We start from the raw sequence: 23,139 nt of genomic DNA, 5'->3' as shown, positions 1-23,139 counted from the left end.
CTTTACAAGTGTGACAGAGATGATAATGGGGTTGAAATAGGACAGATAGGGGAAGCCTTATCGTTTTCAATCTCTTATTGTTTTCAAACCCAAACATGATAAAGCTTTTCCTTCATATTAATGATTGAGATGGGAAAACCTGAGTCAAAACACTTAAAGAAAAACAAAAGCAATGGAAAAATGTAATCAAATCTCAACAGCTCCCTCTGCTGTCCTTTTGTGTAGTTGTTTTTGTTTCATCTTTTTCATAATATCAAACTGAAAGCATACTAAGCAAGCTAGTGTGAGAGTGTAGTTGAATAAATCCTTTCCATTTTATCTAAAATGGCAAACATGCTTGTGGACCATGCATCATGTCCATTTCACAGCAAGCCTTTTCTTCCTATGTGGTACAGTTGCTGAGGAATTTAAAATAAATATCAGCTTTCTGGAGTGCTATGTACGCTTCCACAAGAAAAAGTACTAGTCTCTAAAAATTAATCTGGATTTTAAAATGTTTAAAGTGCTACCGGTGCAAACAAGTTGAACTGCATGGCAGGTGGAAAAGCAGAGGCTTTGAGTAAGATATGAGGGATACATGTTTGAAGGCAAAGAAGGAAAGCACATGTATTCAAACCAGGAAAAAAGCAAGTCCTCAATGGGGACAGCCAGGACTATCAAGACTTCAAGATACCAGACCAGGTGCATTTTCATTTACATCCCTCAACAATTCTAGTAAGGGTGTTTTCCATCTCACAAATGAGCAAAGAAGCCGGGTACAGGTTAACTCATGCCTGTAATCAACTACTCAGGAGGCTGAAGGTTTGAAGCCAGCCTGGGCAGAAAATTCTGCAACTTCTCAATTAACTTCCCAAAAAGTCTGAAGTGGAGATGTGGTTCAAGTAGTAGAGCACCAGCCCTGAGAGAAAAAGCTATTGTACAGAGTACTGGCAGAAATGTTTTTAAAAGGGGGGAGTAGGGGGAAGGGAGGATAGGGGAAGGGGGGAAGGGGATGCAAGGAAGCAGAGACACTTAATAGGTTTGCAGAACTGATTGGATGTGCTTCATATTGAAGTTTAAACTAGAAAATGGTGGGTTAACACCCTGCTTTTGTCAGAGACTGGGATAGTGGCAAATTCTGCTCTAGATGCAACTCCCGGCAATCATTTATTTTTTTAAGTCCACTGGAACATCCAGGTCAACAATCAAACCAGCCAATCTGGTATTTCTCAAGACTTAGAGGGTAAACGTTAGACCCCAGAAGACTCTTCCTTCTGGCAGATTCACTTCCTGACATGCTGTGGCAATCTGCCCCCCTGGTCAACTTCTAAGGCTCTGAAAAGGATTTTTCTTATTATTTCCTTTTTAAGTCAAATGAAAATGTTTCCTTTCAGCTACAACGTATCACAAAAATCCCTGTAAAAATAGAAATCAGGAGCTGAGAAGTGTAGAACTCTCTAGTCCCAGCTGTTTGGGAGACTCAGGCTGGTAGATCCCATGAGCCCAGGAATTCCAGGCCAGCCTGGACAACATAGTGAGACCATTTCAAAAAAAAATGTAATTTTAAATAATTTTTACTTGTTAAACTATGTGTATTCATTTGATGGGGGGGGGAAATGACTGAGTTGAAAAAAATGATACAAAGCTAAAAGAAAAAGTGATAACTGAAAGTTGTGACTGTTGAGTACAATCGTGGAGATATGAATTTGTTTTTTGTTTTTTTTCTTGGGTCCAGTCGTGGGGCCTGAACTCTGGGCCTGGGCGCTGTCCCTCAGCTCTTCAGCTCAAGGCTAGTGCTCTACCACTTGAGCCACAGTGCCACTTCCAGCTTTTTTTCTTTTTGCTTATGTGGTGCTGAGGAATCGAACCCAGGGCCTTGAGCATGCAAGGCAAGCGCTCTACCACTGAGCCACCTTCCCAGCCCCAATGATTTGGTTTTATGTAACAAGATCAAGAAGAGATGGGTGTGTAGGAGGTCAAAGGCTTCTATATAAAGCCTTTGGTCAAAATCTTTGGTCAAAAGATTGGCCAGCTCAAGAAGGAATTCAAGAGAACTTAAAAAAAAAATTCATTTATACCAAAGGGCTCAACACCAAATAATCCATCCCCAAGAGGTATCAGAGAGGGCTAGTTCTCAAAGCTAAAGTAGTATTTGTAACAATACATTCATTCACAGTCATACAGTGTTTTCACTCAGAAGTTTGAGTAAAAAGTGACAGGGCTGGGAATGTGGCTTAGTGGTAGAGTTCTTGCTTAGCATGCATGAAACCCTGGGTTTGATTCCTCAGTACTGGTGCTGTGGCTCAAGTGATAAAGTGCTAACCTTGAGCAAAAAGAAGCTCAGGGACAGTGCCCAGGTCCTTAGTTCAAGCCTCAGGACTGACAACAAATACATACATACATATACATAATACATAAATACATAAATGACTGTGCAATCAACTGAATGCAGAAGCAGAGATGAGCATCCACTGTTTTGTATCAAGTAAAAAATAACTTAATATTTACTATCTACAAATAAATAGCAACAGATAATTTACATAAGGAACAAAAGGCTCCTTATGTTTCTTTTTCTTTTTTTGGTCAGTCATGGTGCTAGAACTCTGGGCCTAGGCACTGTCCCTCAGTTCTTTAGCTCAAGGCTAGTGCTCCTACCACTTGAGCCACAGTGCCACTTCTGGCTTTTTCTGCTTATGTGGTGCTGAGGAATCAAACCCAGGGCCTCATGAATGCAAGACAAGCACTATACCACTGAGCCACCTTCCCAACCCTCCTTACATTTCTTAATTGCTTGTTAAAGGGAGCTGAGACTGAAGTTTGAGAATTATAGTGCAACCAGTTGTTTTTCAAGAATATTAAAATCATATTTCATGTGATGTCAATCTTACAAATTTGACATTCTTAGAAATTTGGCATTATTGGGCTGGGAAGGTGGCTCAGTGGTAGAGCACTTGCCTTGCGTGCATGAGGCCCTGGGTTCGATTCCTCAGTACCACATAAGCAAAAAGCTGGAAGTGGCGCTGTGGCTCAAGTGGTAGAGTGCTAGCCTTGAGCTGAAGAGCTGAGGTACAGCGCCCAGGCCCAGAGTTCAGGCCCCACAACTGGACCAAAAACAAAAAAAAAAAAACAAAAAGAATATATTAGTTATAAAATGGATGATTAAAAGTGACACAAACATTAAAGCACCTTCGTTTAAAACATATATTTTAATTGCGTTACCTGATATGGAGCCAAGACGTGGTTGCTTTTTCTGATGTCCTTTTTTATGACCCATACTTCAAATGCAGATTGACCAGTAGGGTGAGACTGAAAAAGTCACTTGTAAATGAAACACAAACTTCTATATGTTTATGATTTTCCCAGAACACTTATTCTCTAAATTTATCTAAACAGCTCAACTTTATCAGATTATTTCCAGTCAATTTAGTCTTTATGAGAGTTTTCAACATTACCTATTTAAATATTCTAATAGAAACGAGTACAACTGGAATAAACAAATTCAGAAAGAAGCACAAGTGACTTGTTAGGCTTATAACCAATATGAAATATGAATATAGGAACAATGAGAAAACAGCTTTAAGCTTCCACAGCAAATTTCACATACCAGAATCTCTAAGTCCTTTATGAAGTCTTGTACCTAAAACAGCCTAGCATTTCAAATATTATATGCACAAGCTCTTTTCTGTTCAATCATCTCGATTACTGTAATACCCAACATAAATGTTAAGTTTTACTCAGCTGCATCCTCCCCTCTCCCCCATCCCCTGCAATATTTTTAATCAAACTGATAGAATCCTCAGAAGTGGAAGCTATGGATTTGGAGCCAATTGTACTCATTGGGATCTCAACACTGTGCTCTGCAGAGACCACCAAGCCAGTTAGTGTAGCAAGCCCAAGTCTGAATAAGCTTATTAAGCTTATTGCATAAGTATGATGCAATAGCCTCATACTGAAAGTAATATTTTTATTTCATTAGAAAACTTTTATCAACTATCTTCTTTGGAATATTACTGTCAGAATTACTATCTTATTTTGTGAATACCAACTACCTCTTCTATTTGAAGCTGCATATTTTCTTTGGTGAAATATGGAGGTGGCATGTCTGCAATCTAAAAGGCTATTGGTCTTAAGAGCTTACAATTTTTTTTACATATTTAAATCACATGCATCTAGGGGCATCTGGAATAAGCAAAGTAGAAAAGTTCCTTCCTAATCTGTTGTTTTAATTTTTTCCCTGCTGTTTGCAGGTTTCTCTTAACCTTGTTCCTTTGCTTTTCTTCTAATCTGTCATCAGCTCTAGCAAGACAAGTTACACTGTTACACTTTACTTAGAATTCTAAGGGATGGATGATAGCCACCAAAAATATTGAGAAAGAAGCCAGGCGCCGGTGGCTCACACCTGTAATCCTAGCTACTCAGGAGGCTGAGATCTGAGGATCACAGTTCAAAGCCAGCCCAGGCAGGAAACTCCGTGAGACTCTTATCGCCAATAAACCACTAGAAAACCAGAAGTGACACTGTGGCTCAAGCGGTAGAGTGCATGCCTTGAGCTAAGGGACAGTGCCCAGGCCCAGAGTTCAAGCTCCACAACCGACAAAAAAAAAAAAAAAATACACACACACACACACACACAGATATATATTGAGAAAGTTCAACAAAAGATATTTTAACAAAACTTCATTCAGGCTGTGAATGCTCTCAAAACCTTTATCAACATGGGTGACAAATGCTGTTTTGTAGAACGGGAACTTCTTTGTACAGCTACTTAAGATAACAAAAAATTAAAAAACATTATCAACAAATCACTTATGAAATGCTAAGTCGACTTAATTACAGCTTCTAAGAAGCACATAAAGAATAACAATCACCCTGCCACTCCCCCCACCCCCAAAATAAATCTTCAACAGCTGGTGTGCATGGCTTACCCATGTAATCCTAGCAATTCAGGAGGCTGAGAGCTGAAGATGACGGTTTGAAGCCAGCCCAGGCAGGAAAGCCCACAAGACTGATAGACAAATAACCACAAGAAAACTGCAAGTAGAGCTCAAAGTGGTAGAGTGCTACCCTGGAGCAAAAAAGCTCAGGGACAACGAACACTCAGGCTGCTCTACAACTGACTAAAAACAGAAACAAAATCTTCAATGGCAATCAAAGGGTCCTAAATTCTCCACAAAAAAAGGAAGGTAGGTAACAACTACGCCTAAGCAAGTGATATTACTTCACTTAAATCATTCTGAAATAAGTTCTATTATTATTCTTCTTCTTACTTTCTTAATCCATCAGCAAATCTAGGCTCAAAGCTTATTTTAAGTAGTGAACCTTCTACCAACCTCCAAAGTCCATGCTCTTGGCTATTATATTACACACTAACCACAGAAGTGTTCCAAGACTTTCATTAATTTAGTGAGGAACAGAAATAAAAACATTGTCTAGTCTCAATTCTACGTGGGTGCTACAGAATTGATCGCAAATAATATAGAATATAAGAATAGCTACCCAAGTGTACAAACAGAGGGACTAAAGGATTAGACACGATGGTAATTGTGTACAAGGATGCAGTTGAACAGCAACAAGTTTAAATGAACCGTTAAGTGGACAACTGAATATTACAAAATAACAAGTAGGGATTTAGAATGCTCCAACACAAAATGGTTATTTCTGATATGCCAATTACAATCTAATCATTGCATAATGTAGTCTCTGTAACCTATGAATGTGTACACTGTGCCAAGTGTGCTTATGAATTACATTAAAAGAACAGGTACAGGGCTAGGGGTTTAGCTCAGTGGAATAGAGTCTGCCTGGCGAGCGCAAGGCCCTGAGTTCAGTCCTCAGCTCTGGAAAAAAAAACAAAAAACAAAAACAGGTACCCATGCTATTAAAAATACCATTTCTTCCTCAGGCTTTTCTCCCCTTATCAGTACCTGCCTGTAACACTCCTACCTGTAACATTTAGGTCATAAGGCTTTTCTCTAAATTTTAGCTATTACTACATCTTCAATCACTTTATTATTTCCTGTTAAGACACAACTAGGAGTAATCCAAAAAGGAGATATGAGCTCTCTATTTCCTCTGCATTTCCACTATTCTGTTACCAGAAGTGGGGGAAATGAGGGGAAGTTTTTAGACGGAACAGGAAATCTATTGGTATGTCTGCTAAAGTAACAACATTCTGGTATTTCCCTTCAAAGATACAAGGATGACAGAATTCTACAACCAAATGTAGGTGGCTTTCTTCCAAGAAGTACAATATAAAAAAAAAGTAATTTGCCAAATGTACATTCAGAAAGCTGAGACCAGAGAACCAGCTCTAAAGTGTGAATCAGATATCTGAAAAAAAATTTTAGTTCAGGATTTCAGTTGATGATGAAAGGAAGGCTAGGCAGGACAGAGTAGCTCATGTAACAGTCAGGAAGCAAACAACGCCCCTACTAGGCTTCTTCCTTTTCCCCATCTGGACCCCCAATCTATTGGGTGATATCATTGACATGCAGGCTATACCTTCCCCTTAGTACTAAATCTTCTCTGGAAATGCCTTCAGACTCAACCAGAGATGTGCTTTACTAATCTAGGGGTTTCTCAATGCAAAGTTGACAAAAACAAAAAATAAAATTTTACAGTGGGGAAAGCTGACAAACACTATCTCAGCCAAGTGATCAAGGTTAACAACAGCTATTATTGTTGTTAGTACATACATTTGAACATGATGGGAAAATCTTTACCCATGTGGTCTTCCTCCCCCAAATTCATAATCCACTTGAAATAACATTCTATGAAGTATCAGACCTACTTTTGTATGATCATTAGAAACAAGTCAAAGAAACCATTACAATAAAAACAAATTAAAGGGCTGGGAAGGTGGCTCAGTAGTAGAGTGTTTGCCTTGTATGCATGAGGCCCTACATTCGATTTCCAAGCACCACAAAAGCAGAAAAAGCCAGAAGTGGCACTGTGGCTCAAGTGGTAGAGTGCTAGCCTTGAGCTGAAGAGCATAGGGACAGGGATAGCACCCAGGCCCAGACTTCAGGCCCCATGACCGATCAAAAAATAAAAATAAAAAATTGAAATGCTGGGAATGTGGCTTAGTGGTATATTGTTTGCCTAGCGTGCAAGAAGCCCTGGGCTCCATTCCTCAGTACCAAATACACAAAAAAAGCCAGAAGTAGTGCTGTGGCTCAAGTGGTAGAGTGCTAGCCTTGAGCAAAGAAGCTCAGGGACAGTGCCCAGGCCCTGAGTTCAAGCCCCAGGACTGGCAAAAAATAAAAATTGAAGACAATTAAAAATAACATAGTACCCTGGATGAGATCCTGGATCAGAAATGAAATAGGTAAAAACTTAGAAAAATCAGAATGTATACATTTTAGTTACTGATATCAATATGGGTTGATTTGCAAGGTATTAAGATTAGAGGGAGCTGGGTGCAGGGCAACACAACCTCTTTGACAATCCAGTTTTTCTGAAAAGCTTTTAAAAGCTGATTTCTAAAGACGATAACAAGTAAAAAATAAAATGTAGGTTAAAAAAACTTGACTTTCATATTCAACTTATTTACTTTGAATAAAACAAATGTTGTTAGTAATGATACTTACAAGGGAAATGATTTGTTTAATGTCAATCTATCAATGTCAATCAATATAATGGGTAGAAATTACCCATCTCTAAGATTTTCCATTAGAGAGTAATTTCATTCTGGTTACAGATGTATCTCTTAGGAATGTACAGGTGCAGCCAGGGGCGGGTAGCTCATGCTTGTAATCCTAGCTACTCAGGAGACCGAGATCCGAGGATCACAGTTCAAAGCCAGGCGAGGCAGGAAAGTCTGAGAGACCCTTTCCTCCAATTAGCCACCAGAAAACTAGAAGTGGTGCTGTGGCCCAAGTGATAAAACGTTCACCTTGTGCTGAAGCGCTCAGGGACCGCACCCAGGCCAAGTTCAAGCCCCACAACCAACAAGAACAAACAAAAAACAAGAAATGTACAGTTGCCAGATGCCAGTGGCTAAGCACTAATTCTGGCTACCCAGGAGGCTGAGACTTGCCTGGAAGATGAGCATTGACAGAATAGTAAGTCTGTTTAAGATTGTCTCTCCAAATCAATGATTATTATCAAAATGCCAGAGATAGATTAAGTGGTACAGTGCAAACCACTTCAGCAATGTTCTTACTTCACAGGCTTGTATTTAAATACAATGAAACCACTCCTTGCACAAATAATTTTTTTAATTCGTAAAAAATGCAGCTTTTGAAAAAAAAAAGAAAAGGTGGGATACAGAGGAGTTACCACTTCATAAATCAGGTATGAGTACATTTCTTTTTGGTGTCACCTCTTCACTATCTCCAATTTCTTCCTCCTACAAGTTGTGTAGTTCATTTTCAGAACTGTCTAATGAGTATCACAGAAACTCAGTGTTCTTAAATGATATTTCAACAATTTAAATGTGTCCTATTGAGAGTAAGTGGGATGGCAAGAAGGAATGGAGAACACACCCATTTTCACTTTTTTCACTGTAGTAAACCATTTTTTCATTTATATGGTACTAAAATGTTTAGTACCAAATGCTACATAACTAAACTTAAACCAGATGAACTCTGAACTTGGTGAACTATTACAAACTAATTAACCTACCAGTATCATATACAGGTGATATGGAGAACAGTTCTGTTTATCACTAATACACCAGGAAAAATGAAAGAATAGACAATCAAGATTATGCACTGGCAAGTAGTATAATTAGAAAGCACAAATAATTTCAATTGTGTTCAGTAAACCTTCTGACTTCAAGAATACAAAAGCTGGGGTGAGGGAAAGTGAAAGAAAAAAATGAAGGATGGGGCAACAATGTTTGACAAGAAATGTACTCTTTATCTTATGTAACTGTAACCCCTCTGTGCATCACCTTTACAATAAAATTAAGTTAAATTAAAAAATAGAATACAAAAACTTCTAGAGTACATCTAATAAATGGAGTATTTCAAAGCAATGTAAGTTCCAGATCCCAAATGAATAACTTTCTTCAACTCTAAGCATATTCAACGCAAGTGTCTTTTAAGACCATATCCTGGTCTCAGCCAGTAGTGTTGTGTGCATCTGACCGGCTTTGCCAGCACAGAAGTTGTTATGTTTAGTTTTCCCATGTCAACAAATGCTTTAAAGTTAAGCAAAGATCAATGCACCATCCCAAATCATCATGGTCCTGTTGACATAAACTCTTTTTAATTCAAAAGGGTACAAACTGTTAGAAAACATTCCTTGAGACCGAGTGGGAAGTTATGGTTACTGGACAACAGATTCCACTTCCTTCTACCACATAAAAATATAAATAGGTCTTCTTTTTGCTCTTAAGTTTAGTATTAAACTGATGTCCCTCTCTTTAACTCCCCTACTTTAAGACCAACTATAATTATTTTTAGCCTATTTATATTTAGTAAGTATGGCAACCAGAAAATCCATAATATAGTGGCAATGTCATTCTTTTAGCAGACAATACTTGTTTATATAGATAAAACAGAACACAGATATGAGTGAACAATTTTTATTGAAACCCTCAAAGATTAAAGAGGACCAATGGTGAGTTTGGGTACCATAACAGAAAATCTCACCTAACTGTACCATCATTCACAGGAATGAACAAACCCAAACACGACAAAATTCAAATTCTCATGTAACTGCTACAAGTGGATGTATATGAATTAATCATTCCATCATAACCTTCTTTTAATTATATGAAAAAGGGAATTTACATGGCATAACAAAGATATGCAAAACTTAATGAAAACACAATTCTCTTAAATCTCTCAAACTTATTTTTCCCCGAAGGATGCAGAATGCACTTGAAGTGATTAAATGCCTTAAACTGATTCTTTTTTAATTGAAAACTGTTTAGTATCATCTTAACCCCCATGCATGGTACTCAGAAATAACACAGCTTCTGAATTAAAAAGATCACTGACATTAAAATGAGGAATTAAGTACGAAAAAGACTGGGTGTTTTTTGTAATTTTTTAAAAGGAATATTCAAGTACCAATGAGTATAGAGAAAGAATACTAATTTTGGTTACACTTCCCCCCCCCTTACTGTTAAAATATACAAACTATAATGCCTTTCAAAATGAAATACCCACAAGGTAGCTTTAAAATAACCATTCAAATCAGAAATCGAAAAACGCAAGAAATTTATGGGGCTAATGTCTTAAGTCATGATTACTCAAACATTTAACTCTGTATCTCCTCCTGTAGAGCCCAGGCTCTCTCCCTTTTGGTCCCCACAGTTAAACAACTTTCCACTAGTTGTGCTCTGGAGACAACTTGTAATAATTTCATTTAGAGAAAAAATTATCTTGTAATACAATGAAAGACCAAGAAGGAAAAGAAGGTTGGTGCTTTGGGGAAAACTTAAAATGGAAAAACCACAAATTTATCAGCTGAAAAGGTCTTGTTTTTTCCACAGGAATGCTGCACCCATTCCACTTAAGATCAGAAATCCAGGTTAAAGGCACTGGGATGTACTCCTCACCATGCATAGACTCTCAACTACATTGGACAGGTCTGAGTCTACTGCAGTCAGCCTGCTTCGGTGTTTCCATGACATTTCTTACATAGAAACCTAATGTAAATTAAACAAGTTTGAATCCATTTGTAATGTAACTAGTTTTATAAAAATATCCAGAGTTGCTAATAAAGCACCAAGAAAAAGAGAACCTCAGGGAGAGGACTTAGCTCCTTCCTACAAGGTCACCCTTTTACAGTTTTCTCTAATAGGACCTTCCAGAATGACAACAGTCATCTTCGATATGTCCTATCTATACAATCTTAGGGATATAGAACATTGCTCTGGTGACTATACCCAAATGCCGATTTTCATTATAAATAGCTAAGAGACATGTTACAAGATTTCATGGCTTAGTCTCAAATAGGTAAAATAGGTGCAATTTTCCTTGAAGAAAGTCTTTATTTTTATCAATAACGTTTTGATGTTCCCTTCAGTAAACATTGATAGAACTATACTGGGACTACCAAATAACTGTGAAGTAGCTACAGTTATCTACAAATACTGTAGTCTAGTGAAATAGTACAGTATTTGTACATTTTAAGAAAATATTGTACAAAAATTACATAAATGAAAGCCTCAAATATCTGTCACTAGGTTTTTGAGTTTAAGTAATCAGAGACCATAGCAAATGAAAACATTTCTAAACATGATGTAAACATAAAAGGAGTAATGCAAGGTGTTCAAATCTACTGTATTGCTATTTTCATCCTTAACTATCATTCAATCTACATAGCTTTCTCCTTTTTTGGAACAGTATATAGGGAAGGGACATTATTTTTATAACCTTATGCCATCAAATCAGTTAATACAGACGCATAACATTCAATTATACAAAATCAATTTGTTTCAAGATACAAAATTAACGTTGATATGTAATTAATGAAAAAAACAAGATGTTATAAAGATAACTACAAGAATACCCAGATATATGCTGTATTCCCATTTATATAGATCTGATCAATAAAACATCAACACATTCACTTAGATACTGATTTAATTCATGGATCAAGGCCATATTTTCAAAGTATTTTAAAGATGCCAGGACACTGCAAAAGCTGGAGAAAAAAGGTGAGGAGCTGTATATGCTTGCTAAACAAGAACTATGTTTATTTAGCTAGTGAATACCTAGAGTAATAAATTTTTACTTCATGATAGCAATCAGGCTCGCAAACACCCAGAAATAGGAATTAAGGGTTTTAAATGTAGTTATAAAGGTCATAAAAAGTCTGATTAGACTGAGGTACATGTACTCAAAATTTTGAGATTCATTAAGTGGTAGCAAACAAAATAATTGCTCAGACAAATGCACATTTCTCAGGGTACATATAATTAGGGAAAGGAGGGAAGAAGAATGTGCATTATTTGGTGCAATCCACCAAGCTGCATATCAATATTCTGTTACACCAAACAGTTTGAAGACAGGGAAACATTCTAATATAATTTCAGATTATGTTTCATTTGGCTAAAATAGAGCTTAAGGTTGCTTTGCCATATTAAAAGTTTACTACAATAATTTTCCACATAAACATTTAGACTTCAACTTCAGGACTAAATATGGCATGATTATTTTGCTTTTAATCTGTCATATAGCTAAAAATTGACAATTTAAAAACTACAACAAAGAAAGTTTGAAGCAGTGTGACTCTTACATCATTGAACCACTTCTAATGGTTAACTGTTAGTATTTAACAAATTCAGAGTTAATGAATCCTTGCATTCATTCAGTCTTCTGTGCCTTAAGCTAGGATGCATAATTACAAAAGACAGCAGATACTGGTAAAAGCTTCAGGACAGAAAGTGCTTGACAAAGTTACAGTTCTCAAGTGTGTTTGGTGAGAGTATATAAGGGCAGATGCGCTGATGAAAACCATTACAAGAAGAGTCAATTTGTGTTAAAGTGTTCAAAGATGTCACCTTAAGCAGAAAAAAAAGCTTTAATAACGTCTTCTTTGACTTATTAGGCATTTCCAGAGTCTACATCATTAGTGTTGTAATTTTAATAGGACATCTCCATACGATTATTGTTTGTTTCTATTTCTCTCCTGAAAGAAAAATATAGAAAAAATGTAATAAATATTGTTAAAATTTTAAATTACATACACATATCATGTAAATCATCTCTTCAAAGTTCTTCAAATACTAATTTAAATAATCAGTTACTATTATTTCTATATATCATAGTTGGACAATCACAACATACTTCCACATTACACATTTTAAATAAAAAAGTCAGGTGCTAGTAAGGGAATACAATGATCTGAATACAAACCTCAGTACCACAACAAACAAACAAACAAACAAACCCAAACAAACAAACAAAAAACCCACAAAGAAATCACAAACACTATCTCAGGAGAGTTTAATGCCACTCCATAACCCTACTTATCTGTCCCACAGGATTTAAGGTGAGGATACTATAGCAATGTTTTTTCAGTCCTTCCAATGAATTTTTTATGGTGAATTATAGTAATTTGAAAGCTATTTGGATAAGGTGGAAGCAAATGAAAGTAAACAGATGCATTAAAATAAGATTTGATATTTATTAAAACTTACAATTGTAATTTTTTCCTTTTCTTATTTTCATATTCAGCATACTAAAAAACCTTTCACATGGAAACACAGGACATGATGAAAACCTAAAGGAAATTTATGATAGTTTCACATGGAAACAGAGGACATGATGAAAACCTAAAGGAAATATGATAGTTTCCTGGCTGCTCTGGAGCCTCAGGGAGAATGATGAAACAACCCACCAAAAAAAAAAAAAGGGTGGGAAAGTTGGGTGACATTGATGACCAAGATGCATTGTTCTCACAACTGACATATTCAAATGAAAGCCTTTTGTAAAACTAAAGATAAATAATACAAACCAGTAATAGTTTTACTAAGATGAATTATAGATGAGGTCTATTATATAAGTAAAACTCCTTGTTAAGTAGACAAACATAAGCCATTCAAACAAAATCACCACTCCACAAAACTTAAAACCAGTGTTTCCACTGGGTTCCAGTGGCTCATTTCTGTAATCCTAGCAACTCAAGAGGCTGAAATCTGAGGATGGTGGTTCAAAGGCAGGGAAGTCTGAGAGACTCTTATCTCCAATTAGTCACCATAAAAGCTGGAAGTAGAGCAGTGGATCAAGTGAAGTGGTAGACTAGTACCCTTGAATAAGAAAGTTCAGGGACAATGCCCAGACCTTGAATTCAAATTGTATTACTAATCAAATGTTTGTTTTGTTTCGTTTTGTTTCTCCAGACCTGAGGCTTGAACTCAGGGCATGGGCACTATCGCTGAGCTTCTTTTGCTCAAGGCTAGCACTCTACCACTTAAGCCACAGTGCCACATCTGGCTCTTTCTGTTTATGTGATACTGAGAAATCGAACCCAGGTCTTCATGCATGCCAGGCAACCACTCTACCACTAAGTCACATTCCCAGCCCTCAAATATGATTTCTGACAATGACTAGTATACTTAACTACCAATGAAACACATTAAGTAATCTGCAACATACTGTTTAATATGAAACTCTGTGGTCCTCAAATGTTAACAAGCTTCAAAATCACCTAGACTACTTGTCTAAACATTGATAATTGGTCCCCAACTACTTGTCTAATGTGAAAACTGTGAATCTGCATTTCTAACGATTTCACGGGTGAACTTAACTACTGGTACCGTATCAGCACTTTGAACTTACTTAACATGTAAGTAAGACTCTACCATTTTATTTCTTCATGATTACAGGTTGAAGCCACTGGGCCTGGACCTGGCTTTAAATATCATCTAACTTTTTGCCTGGGAAAGACTTGACATTTCAATTGATTCTACTGCATCTACTTCTCAAGCAGGTAAAATTATAGGCATAAGCTGCCATGCCAGGTCCTCCAATCAGAATTTTATCTAATCTTCTTATACATGGATTGATAAAAAAAAAATCTAAACACAAGCACACAAAAAGTTAAAATTAATGGAGACAAGCACAAATCAAATCAAGTACAACTTCAATTATACTGAAAACTGCCAGAAAAATCTCTATAAAAGCTGCCGTTCAATAAGGAATTGGGATGGCTGAGAAATGAGAAGCTATAGAGAGGGTTATTCTGAACAAAATGTAATATATTCACATTAGAAATAGTGAAACCCATGGTGCCACTATTAAAAACATGAAATAAGTAACAGGAAAGTAGGGCAGCCTCTGTTGGAAAGAGTGAGCACCAATATGAGGGAAGAGGGCTAGTGAAAGAAGGTGAAGAAAAATGTATCAATAAAAAAAAAAAGAAAAGAAAAATTTATCAGTGAAGTTCTTGGAGTGATTTGAGAAAAACAGGAAGTAGAAATAAGGAAGGGTAAAAAGAGGAAGATGAAGATCAGGATAAAATATGTGCTGGTAGGGAAATATCACAAGGAAACGGACTGTGTATAACCAATGTATACTAATAAATAAGTTGATAGAAGGAAAAATTTATCATTTCTCTTAGCTTATTAACTATTTAGTAAAGCAAACAGTAAGTAAAAAAGTTAACTACAAAGAACGTAGAAAACTACATGTTTAACCCACACACAGAGCATACAACAAAAAAAAGTGAATACATGGTAGGCCATGTATTCAGAAATGCCAAAGAATCCACTTTAGTCAGACCACATTTTAACACAAAATTTAGAACAGGCAAGAAAAAATTTAATCATATTTGAAATTTCAAAAAACACCTTCCTAGAGGCAGAGATATAAGGACTACAGTTCAAAGTTAGTCCAGAAAAAAGCTAGAAATATCTAACATTAAATTTAAAAAAGAAAAAATAAAAGGGTCTGAGTAATGGTCCTAAAGATATTACACACACCTTGCAAGCACAACACCCTTAATATATCTTAGTACTTGGGGATTAAGCACTTTTAAATACCTCCAAAATATCATTATGGAAATTAGAAAACTTTCCTATGAATATGTTAATTAAAAAGTTAAGAATAGTCCCTCCAAAAACAATTCAAAATTTATGTATGTAGTACTAAGAGGAAATGGCACTAGGTCATTATCTAATTCAACATTCAAAACATGATTAGCATAAGTTCCCTAAGAAGACACAAATGACAAGAGACACAAGAGAGATACAGACTCAAAGAGAACAAAAGTTAAAAGTTAGCAGAGGGAAGGGAGACTAACTATAAAATTATAGAACAATACTAAAAAACATAACTATAAAAATGAAAGACCAATTTAAGAAATAAAGCTAAATGTGAATTTCAAATCAGCCTGAATTATACAACAGGCTCTGTCTCAAAACAAAACAAAAAATAAATGAAGTATAATAACATCATGGAAATAAAAATATGATTAATACTAAAATGCCAATAAATCTACAAGCTCAAGCAAAATGGACAACTTTATAGTCAAAAATAATGAAAATTGTTTGGACTTTGGATAAATGTAGAAAGCAAGAGCAACAACACTGGGATAGGAAAGGATGAGTGGTGCCCTACTCTCAAGAAGATGGAGAAACTTAAGGGTAAACAAACAGGAGTTACACAAAATGTGAATATTTATGAAGCAAAAAGATGAGGCTAGAGATAGGGGGAAAAAAAGTCCAGGATGGGAACATAAATTTAGAAGTCATAAATGAAAAGTCTATCAACAGAAATCTATGGTCCATTTCTTCCAAAATAACAAAAGAAACCCCAGATTTGTACTTCCAAGAAATGAGACTGTGCCTTATATTAACATTATATAAGTTATTCCAATACAAAAAAGCATTTATGGACTATCAGCTATAGATCAGTAGTCATCTGAGACTAAGAAGTGGTTAGCTATTAATGATACTATTTTTGTTATAAAAATAAGGAATACATCACACAGTTTACATCATAATTACATATATTGATGTGCTACTGAGAAGTAAGAGAATTTTTCCTCCCTGGAGGAGTAAGCCCCTAATGATAGTTCAGAAAGACATTAAGATCGGTTCTTTAGGGTAAAAATTATGAAACTATCCAAAGTGAAGCACAGAATTCACTTTTTACTTTTAATGACTAGTTCTTTCAAAAAATTCACACTGGGCACTAGTGGCACACATCTATGATCCTAGCTACTCAAGAGGCTCCAAGATTAAAGATTGTGGTTTAAACCAACCTGGGAAGAAAATTAACCAACAAAAATCCAAAAGTGGAACTGTTGCTCATCAAGTGATAAGAGTGTTAGTCTTGAACAAAAAGGGGACAGTAAGCCATCAGTTCAAGCCTCAGTACCAGCACAATGAATTAAAATTATTTACAATAGAATCCCTTTTCTCTCACCTTACCTTTAACCCTTTCCCATTTTAATCCTACTGTGTCTCCACCCACGGATTCTAAGATTTGAGGGATGGCAATTCTTTGAAGAAAAAAACTGGATAGCATAAGTTTTCTTCTCCAACCTAGATACACTGAAGACCAAAAAACGTAACAAGGCTAATACCAGAATTTGACCTACAATGATGAATTCAAGAATAAGTGCACTGTAAAACGTTTTTTGGTCAGTAGTGGGGCTTGAACTCAGCCTGGGCACTATCCCTCAGCTCTTCAGCTCAAGGCAAACACTTGAGCCACAGTGACACTTCTGGTTTTCTGGTTGTTAAGTCTCACAGATTTTACTGCCCAGTCTGGCTATGAACTGTGATCTCAGTTTCCTGAGTAGCTAGGATTACAGGTGTGAGCCACTGGTGCCCCCAAAAACACTTATTTTTTACATTGATGAGCTAAGGCTGCCCATCCTTCAGATGAAGGAAGAACTAGAAAACAGTAACTTTCCATAATATCCTAAGAGGTACCTGCAGCTTTTGACATCAGAAGCAAGTGAGTTATTTTCCTTTTAATAATCTTCAGGTTTATCACCATTAGCAGTATTTCAATAAACCCAATCACACAAATGAGCCACAAGGGAAAAAGTAACTATGTATCTAGAAGCCATAGTATCCAGAAAGAAAATGGAAGGAAGCCCTAAGAACAGAATAAGGATAAGAGATTTGCTGAGGGGAGGGGGGAAGGAGTGAGGAGTGAATCTAGACAAAAGGAAAATCAGCAGAGCAAATACTTGAGAACAAACAGTGCACCCACAACACACATAAAACACACATTAAAAAACACCTTTTGTAGCATAGAAACATGATTTTCAAGTTTAAAAACTCTGTGTGTGTGATTCAAGAAGCAAATAATGACTTCTCTATTTGTGGAGGCAGAATATTAAAACCAAAGAGGATCTCAGAGAAGAAAAGAGTTAGAAATCACAAAATGTGAAAGAACTACTGGACAAACCCAAGATAAACTGAGTATTCCAGAAGGAAGTAAAACAACAAATAGAAGCAACCAGGCATATTGAAGCAAGCCTGAAGTTCTATCACTCTAGGAGGTTGAAGCAGCAGCATCCCAAGTTCAAGGCCAAAGGGGGTTACTTAAAAAAAAAAAAAAATGAAGTGACAAGAAAAAACTATTAATTCTTTGGCAAGTCCTACAGGAGATGGGGCTTGAGTTTTGAATTGCTACATGTGAGCCACAATGACTAACTCTAAAAATAAGAGTATACCAAGAAGGTATGCATAGAAACGTAGCACACAGTAACTTAAGTATCAACAACAAGATATTACATTTAATGAGTATTCTTTCCCAACAAACTCCATACCCTAAGTAAGAAGGGGTGAAAAGAAAACCACAAAGCAAACTGAAATCAAGGGACATTTCATTACATACTGTTCAAAGATATAATGAGAAAAAACAACAACAAAAAAAAAAAGAATAAGGTGAGATGAAGGAGTACAGAGACAGGAGAAGATAACTAAAGGATAGGCAGATAGCCAGATTGTTTCTTCACCCAGAAAATGACAATACTGGGAAGATGGAAAATCTGAGAAAAGCCCATGATTTAACTAAAAACTACTGCACCAGCATTAACTTCTTAGTTTAGATACATATATTATACTATAACTATGTATATGTTAGTATTCTGGGAAAGTGAATAGTCTGCTTTATCATACTACAAAACTTTTATAAATCTGAATTATCTGAAAGTTATTAAAAATCTTAAAGAAATATATGACTTGCATGCAGCTCTCAAATGTAACAAAAAATTAAATATATGTATATATGTGCGTATATGTTTGATCACGTATGCATAATTCGGTTTTGAAAGTTTTTATTTCCTATTTAAGTAATGTGCTTTGGTATTTTGGTTTTTGTTGGTCAAGGGGCTTGAACTCATCCTGGGCACTATCCCTGAGTTTTTTTGCTCAAGGCTAGTGTTCTACCACTTTGAGCCACAGCTCCACTTCCAGTTTTCTAGTAGTTAATCAGAGATAACAGTCTCATGGACTTTTCTGCCCTGGCTGGATGTGAACCACAATCCTCAACCTCCTGAGTACTAGAATCACAGGAATGAACCACCAGCGCCCAGCTCTAAGTAATGCTATTTTAAAGACAAAATTGAAGAAAAAAAAATTTTTTTTAATGTAATTCTAAGCCAGGCTCACGCTAGTCAGCTAGCTAGCAGGAGGCCGAGATCTGAGGATTGTGGTTCAAAGCCAGCCCAGGCAGGAACATCCTTGAGACAATAATAAACCACCAGAAAAACAGAAGTGGCACTGTGGCTCAAGTGGTAGAGCACTTGCCTGAGCTGAGGTACAGCGCCCAGGGCCAGAGTTCAAGCCCTGTGACCAACAAAATAAATAATTCTATTTATAAAGGCATAAAATGTTTAAAATACTTGGAAATAAATTTAGTAAATTGCAATAAAACCTAAAATATACATTAAATATACAGCAATATACAGAAATAAACATACAGAAAATATACATTAATCTACCCAAGCAGACTGGATTCTACAAAGTATGGATATTTATCTTTGTTGGCTATTGGTAATGCTTACCATTTATCTAACGAATGTAAAAACACATTAAAAAAAAAAAACACCTGAGATCCAAATATATGGTTGACTTGAATACAAGGTATATGCTAGTAGAACTTTCAAAAACAAAAAGGAGGGCTGGGAAGGTAGCTGGGTGGTAGATGCTTGCCTTGCATGCATGAGGCCCTGGTTTCAATTCCTCAGCACTACATAAGCAGAAAAGGCCAGAAGTGGCTCTGTGGCTCAAGTGGTAGAGTGCTCGCCTTGAGCTGAAGAGCTGAGGGACAGTGCCCAGGCCCAGAGTTCAGGGCCCACAACCAACAACAACAACAAAAAAGACCTGGTAACAAAGGCTATTAAAGCCAATCAATAGTCCATACGCAATTCTATTTTAGATGTCAGATTTTGGACTCTACACCTTTCACAGGTAGAATTGTTCGTTGGTGGCTAAAAACAAAATCTGTCATTTTATTAACAGAAAGTAAAATATATTGAGTTGAAACATTTTAAAATAAATTTAAAGTTTTCTGCCAAGAGATAGTAAAGTCAATTTAATTCAGAAATGAAAACAGCACTGTCATTAGGAACCTGTAGCTAACATCTTATAGTTTGTTTCTACAATCAAGAGATTAACTCAGCATCTAATAAATGATAACTATATGCTAAGAAAAACTATTAATATCATGTTAACTATGTTTTGGACTGGGAAGGTGGCTCAGTGGTAGAGCGCTTGCCTTGCATGCCTGAGGCCCTGGGTTCGATTCCTCAGCACCACATAAGAAAAAAGCCGGAAGTGGCGCTGTGGCTCAAGTGGTAGGGCGCTAGCCTTGAGCTGAAGAGCTGAGGGACAGCGCCCAGGCCCAGAGTTCAGGCCCCACGACCGGACCCAAAAAAAAAAAAAAATGGAACAAGGGGACAGGAAATCTAATTTCAAAGACTTTAGAAAAATTTCCCTGCCTTCAACTTTTTTTGTTGGTCATGACTCTGGGCCTGGGCACTGTCCCTGAGCAATTTTGCTCAAAGCTAGTGCTCTACCACCACTTTGAGCCACACCTCCACTGCCAGTTTTCTGGTAATTAACTGAGAATTAAAGTCTCACTGACTTTCTTGCCCCAGCTGGCAAGATCTCCTGAGTAGCATGACCGGTGCCTAGCTTAAAACTTTTAAAATAACCAACTATTATAAAACCTTAGTTCCTTGAAAACAGTAATATTCTTAGTAATCTCTAAATTTTAAATACTTAAATTATTTGAACGTAACACAATGGTCTATCATTTAAATGACTTCCTTGATTTTACCATGAAATCCTATACACATCTCAAAAATTCACCTAGACCTCTTTTTCTGGTGTCAGTACTAGCTTTAACTCAGGGCCTGAGCACACTGTTCTAGTTGTTTTTTTTTCCCCTCAAGCTGTCATACTACCCCACACAAAAAAAGTCTCAAGGACTTTTCTACCTCAGGTAGCCTGGAATTGCAATCCTCAAATCTCAACCTCCTAAGTAACTAGGATCACTGAGTTTCTCAGTCCCAGAGACTCTTTAAGTTACACAAACCAAGATACAAACCATGCTTATTATTAAAAAAAAAAAAAGATTCATAACTTTGAATAAATTTTCAAGGAATGCTTTCAAGGAAAACTTAAAAGGTTACCTTTTCTGAAAAGACATGAAGAATTCATTTGAACACAATGCATCCAAAATACTAAAATCAGGGACTGGGAATGTGGTTTAGTGGTAAAGTGCTTACCTAGCATGCATAAAGCCCTGAGATCAATTCCTCAGTACCACATAAACAGAAAAAGCTAGAAGTGGTGCTTTGTGGCTCAAGTAGTAGAGAACTAGCCTTGAGCAAAAGCAGCTCAGGGATAGTACCCAGGATCCTGAGTTCAAGCCCTAGGACCAAACAAAAACAAACTAAAAATATATAGAGAAATCCTCTAAGTCTATTTAAAGAAAAGGGGCTAAGATTAACCCCCAGGATGAGAGTGCCAGCCTAGATGCACAAAGGTCTGAATTTGAGCCCTGTAACACTCTCACTCTCTCTCTCTCTCTCTCTCTCTCACAACACACACATACATGCGCGCGCACGCGTGCGTAGAATAAGACAAATGACCCAGTAGAAAAACAAGCCTAGAATATACTTAAGTATTTAATGAAAGAGGGAACAAATGTGGCCAGTAAAATCGTATTAGGCCTTACTGAACATTAGGAAAAACAAATTTCATCATGAGCACAAAAACACCACATTTTATTTATAACCCCACCAATCTAGATACATCAACTATTTCTGGTTACTATAACTTCCTTTTATTTCTCTTGCATGTTTATGTTTTATTTTCCTTATTTTTTTTTACAGTGTGGATTTGAATCTACGCATGTATTAGGCAAGCATTCTACCACTGAGCATTCTACCCTACCCCAATTTTGCTTCTTTTTTTTTTTTTGAGACAGGCTCTTTCTGTTTAGTTTAGGCTGCCTTGAACTTACTATGTACCTTAGTCTAGCCTTGCATTTATAGACTTGCCGCCTTTTTCCAAGATGTTGTGATTATACGTATGTGCCATAACACCTGGCTTTTTCTTTAAAAATTTGAGCTCATTTATGGTAACAGGTTGGGACTTTTTTGTGGAAGGGGCGGAGTGGGCCCTGGGACATGAACTGTGTGTGTGTGTGCAAGCGCACATGAGGGCCCTAGCTTTTTCACTCAAGGCTGGTGCTCTACTACTTTAGGCACTGCTCCACTCTGGCTTTTTGTGCCCAGGCTGGTTTTGAACCATGATCCTCAGATCAGCCTCTTGAGTAGCTCCGATTATAGATGTGGGTCAATGACACTTGGCTTAGCCAAGGGCATTTAAAATGTCATCTTGACATGGCTAGGAATTTGTTGTAACTGACTGAACCCCCCTCCCCTCCTATTTTGACAAACGGAGTCCTTCACATTATTTCTGCAGTCAAGCCTTCTATGGAGGAAATATCTGATGTATCCTGTCTGCTCATCTAAAGATTAAAACATTATGCCCTCTATCTCAGAGTAAAGAGTTCAGTGATGTTTGAAACTGCAGGAAAAAAGCCTTGACAGTATTTGTGTAGTTCTTCCTTCAACATATAATTTTCATATATTTGAATAAAATGCTTGATGAAAGAGGAAACAGAATCATTTAGAAGGCAGAATATAATTTAAAATAAGGATCCTATGTAAAAAGAACATAAAACCATATGTTTTTGAGAATTAGGAACAAAAGAATAAACAATTTGTGAGTCAATTAAAAAACGTTTCTGTACTAAATCTACTTGATTTGAAAGTTTGGGTCAGAAAAAAATTTCAAATGTGAGGCAATATAAATATAAAAAGAGGAATATGTGACAAAAAGAAAAATAGTCTAGGATCTCTCTAAAGGAAAAAGTAATCAGAAACAATAAAGACAGGCACCAGTTTGCTCATGCCTGTAATTCTAGCTACTCTGGCTGAGATCTGAGGATTGCCAGCCTGAGCAGGAATCCAATTAACCACTTAAACTCCAGAAGTGGAGTTGTAGGCTCAAGTGGTAGAGTACTACCCTTGAACAAAAAATCTCAGGGACAGTATTCAAGCTGAGTTCAAGTACACATGTACACGTATACACACACACACTCCTAAGTCAAGATCAGTAGCCACCAGAAGAAAGTGGAACTGTTCGGGGCTGGAAAGGTGGCTCAGTGGTAGAGCGCTTGCCTTGCATGCCTGAGGCCCTGGGTTCGATTCTTCAGC

General features: G+C 36.8%; 1 protein-coding gene across 11 annotated transcripts in view; it reads right to left on the bottom strand.

Annotated features, from left to right (window-relative positions):
- Positions 1-9,497: 9,497 nt before the first annotated feature.
- Ythdf3 (YTH N(6)-methyladenosine RNA binding protein 3) overlaps positions 9,498-23,139 on the bottom strand; it is a 35,552-nt gene continuing 21,910 nt past the window's right edge. For all 11 annotated transcript variants that reach the window (XM_013009318.1, XM_013009316.1, XM_013009319.1 and 8 more), the window contains one exon: positions 9,498-12,570. In XM_013009318.1, the coding sequence (XP_012864772.1) occupies positions 12,547-12,570 (24 nt within the window). In that variant the 3' untranslated portion in view covers positions 9,498-12,546. The remainder of the gene's footprint in view (positions 12,571-23,139) is intronic.

This window comes from Dipodomys ordii, unplaced genomic scaffold (assembly GCF_000151885.1).
Source record: "Dipodomys ordii isolate 6190 unplaced genomic scaffold, Dord_2.0 Scaffold9, whole genome shotgun sequence".
Classification (NCBI taxonomy): Eukaryota; Metazoa; Chordata; class Mammalia; order Rodentia; family Heteromyidae; genus Dipodomys; species Dipodomys ordii.
Note: the sequence above shows the minus strand (reverse complement) of the source record. Positions and strands in the feature narration are given on the sequence as shown.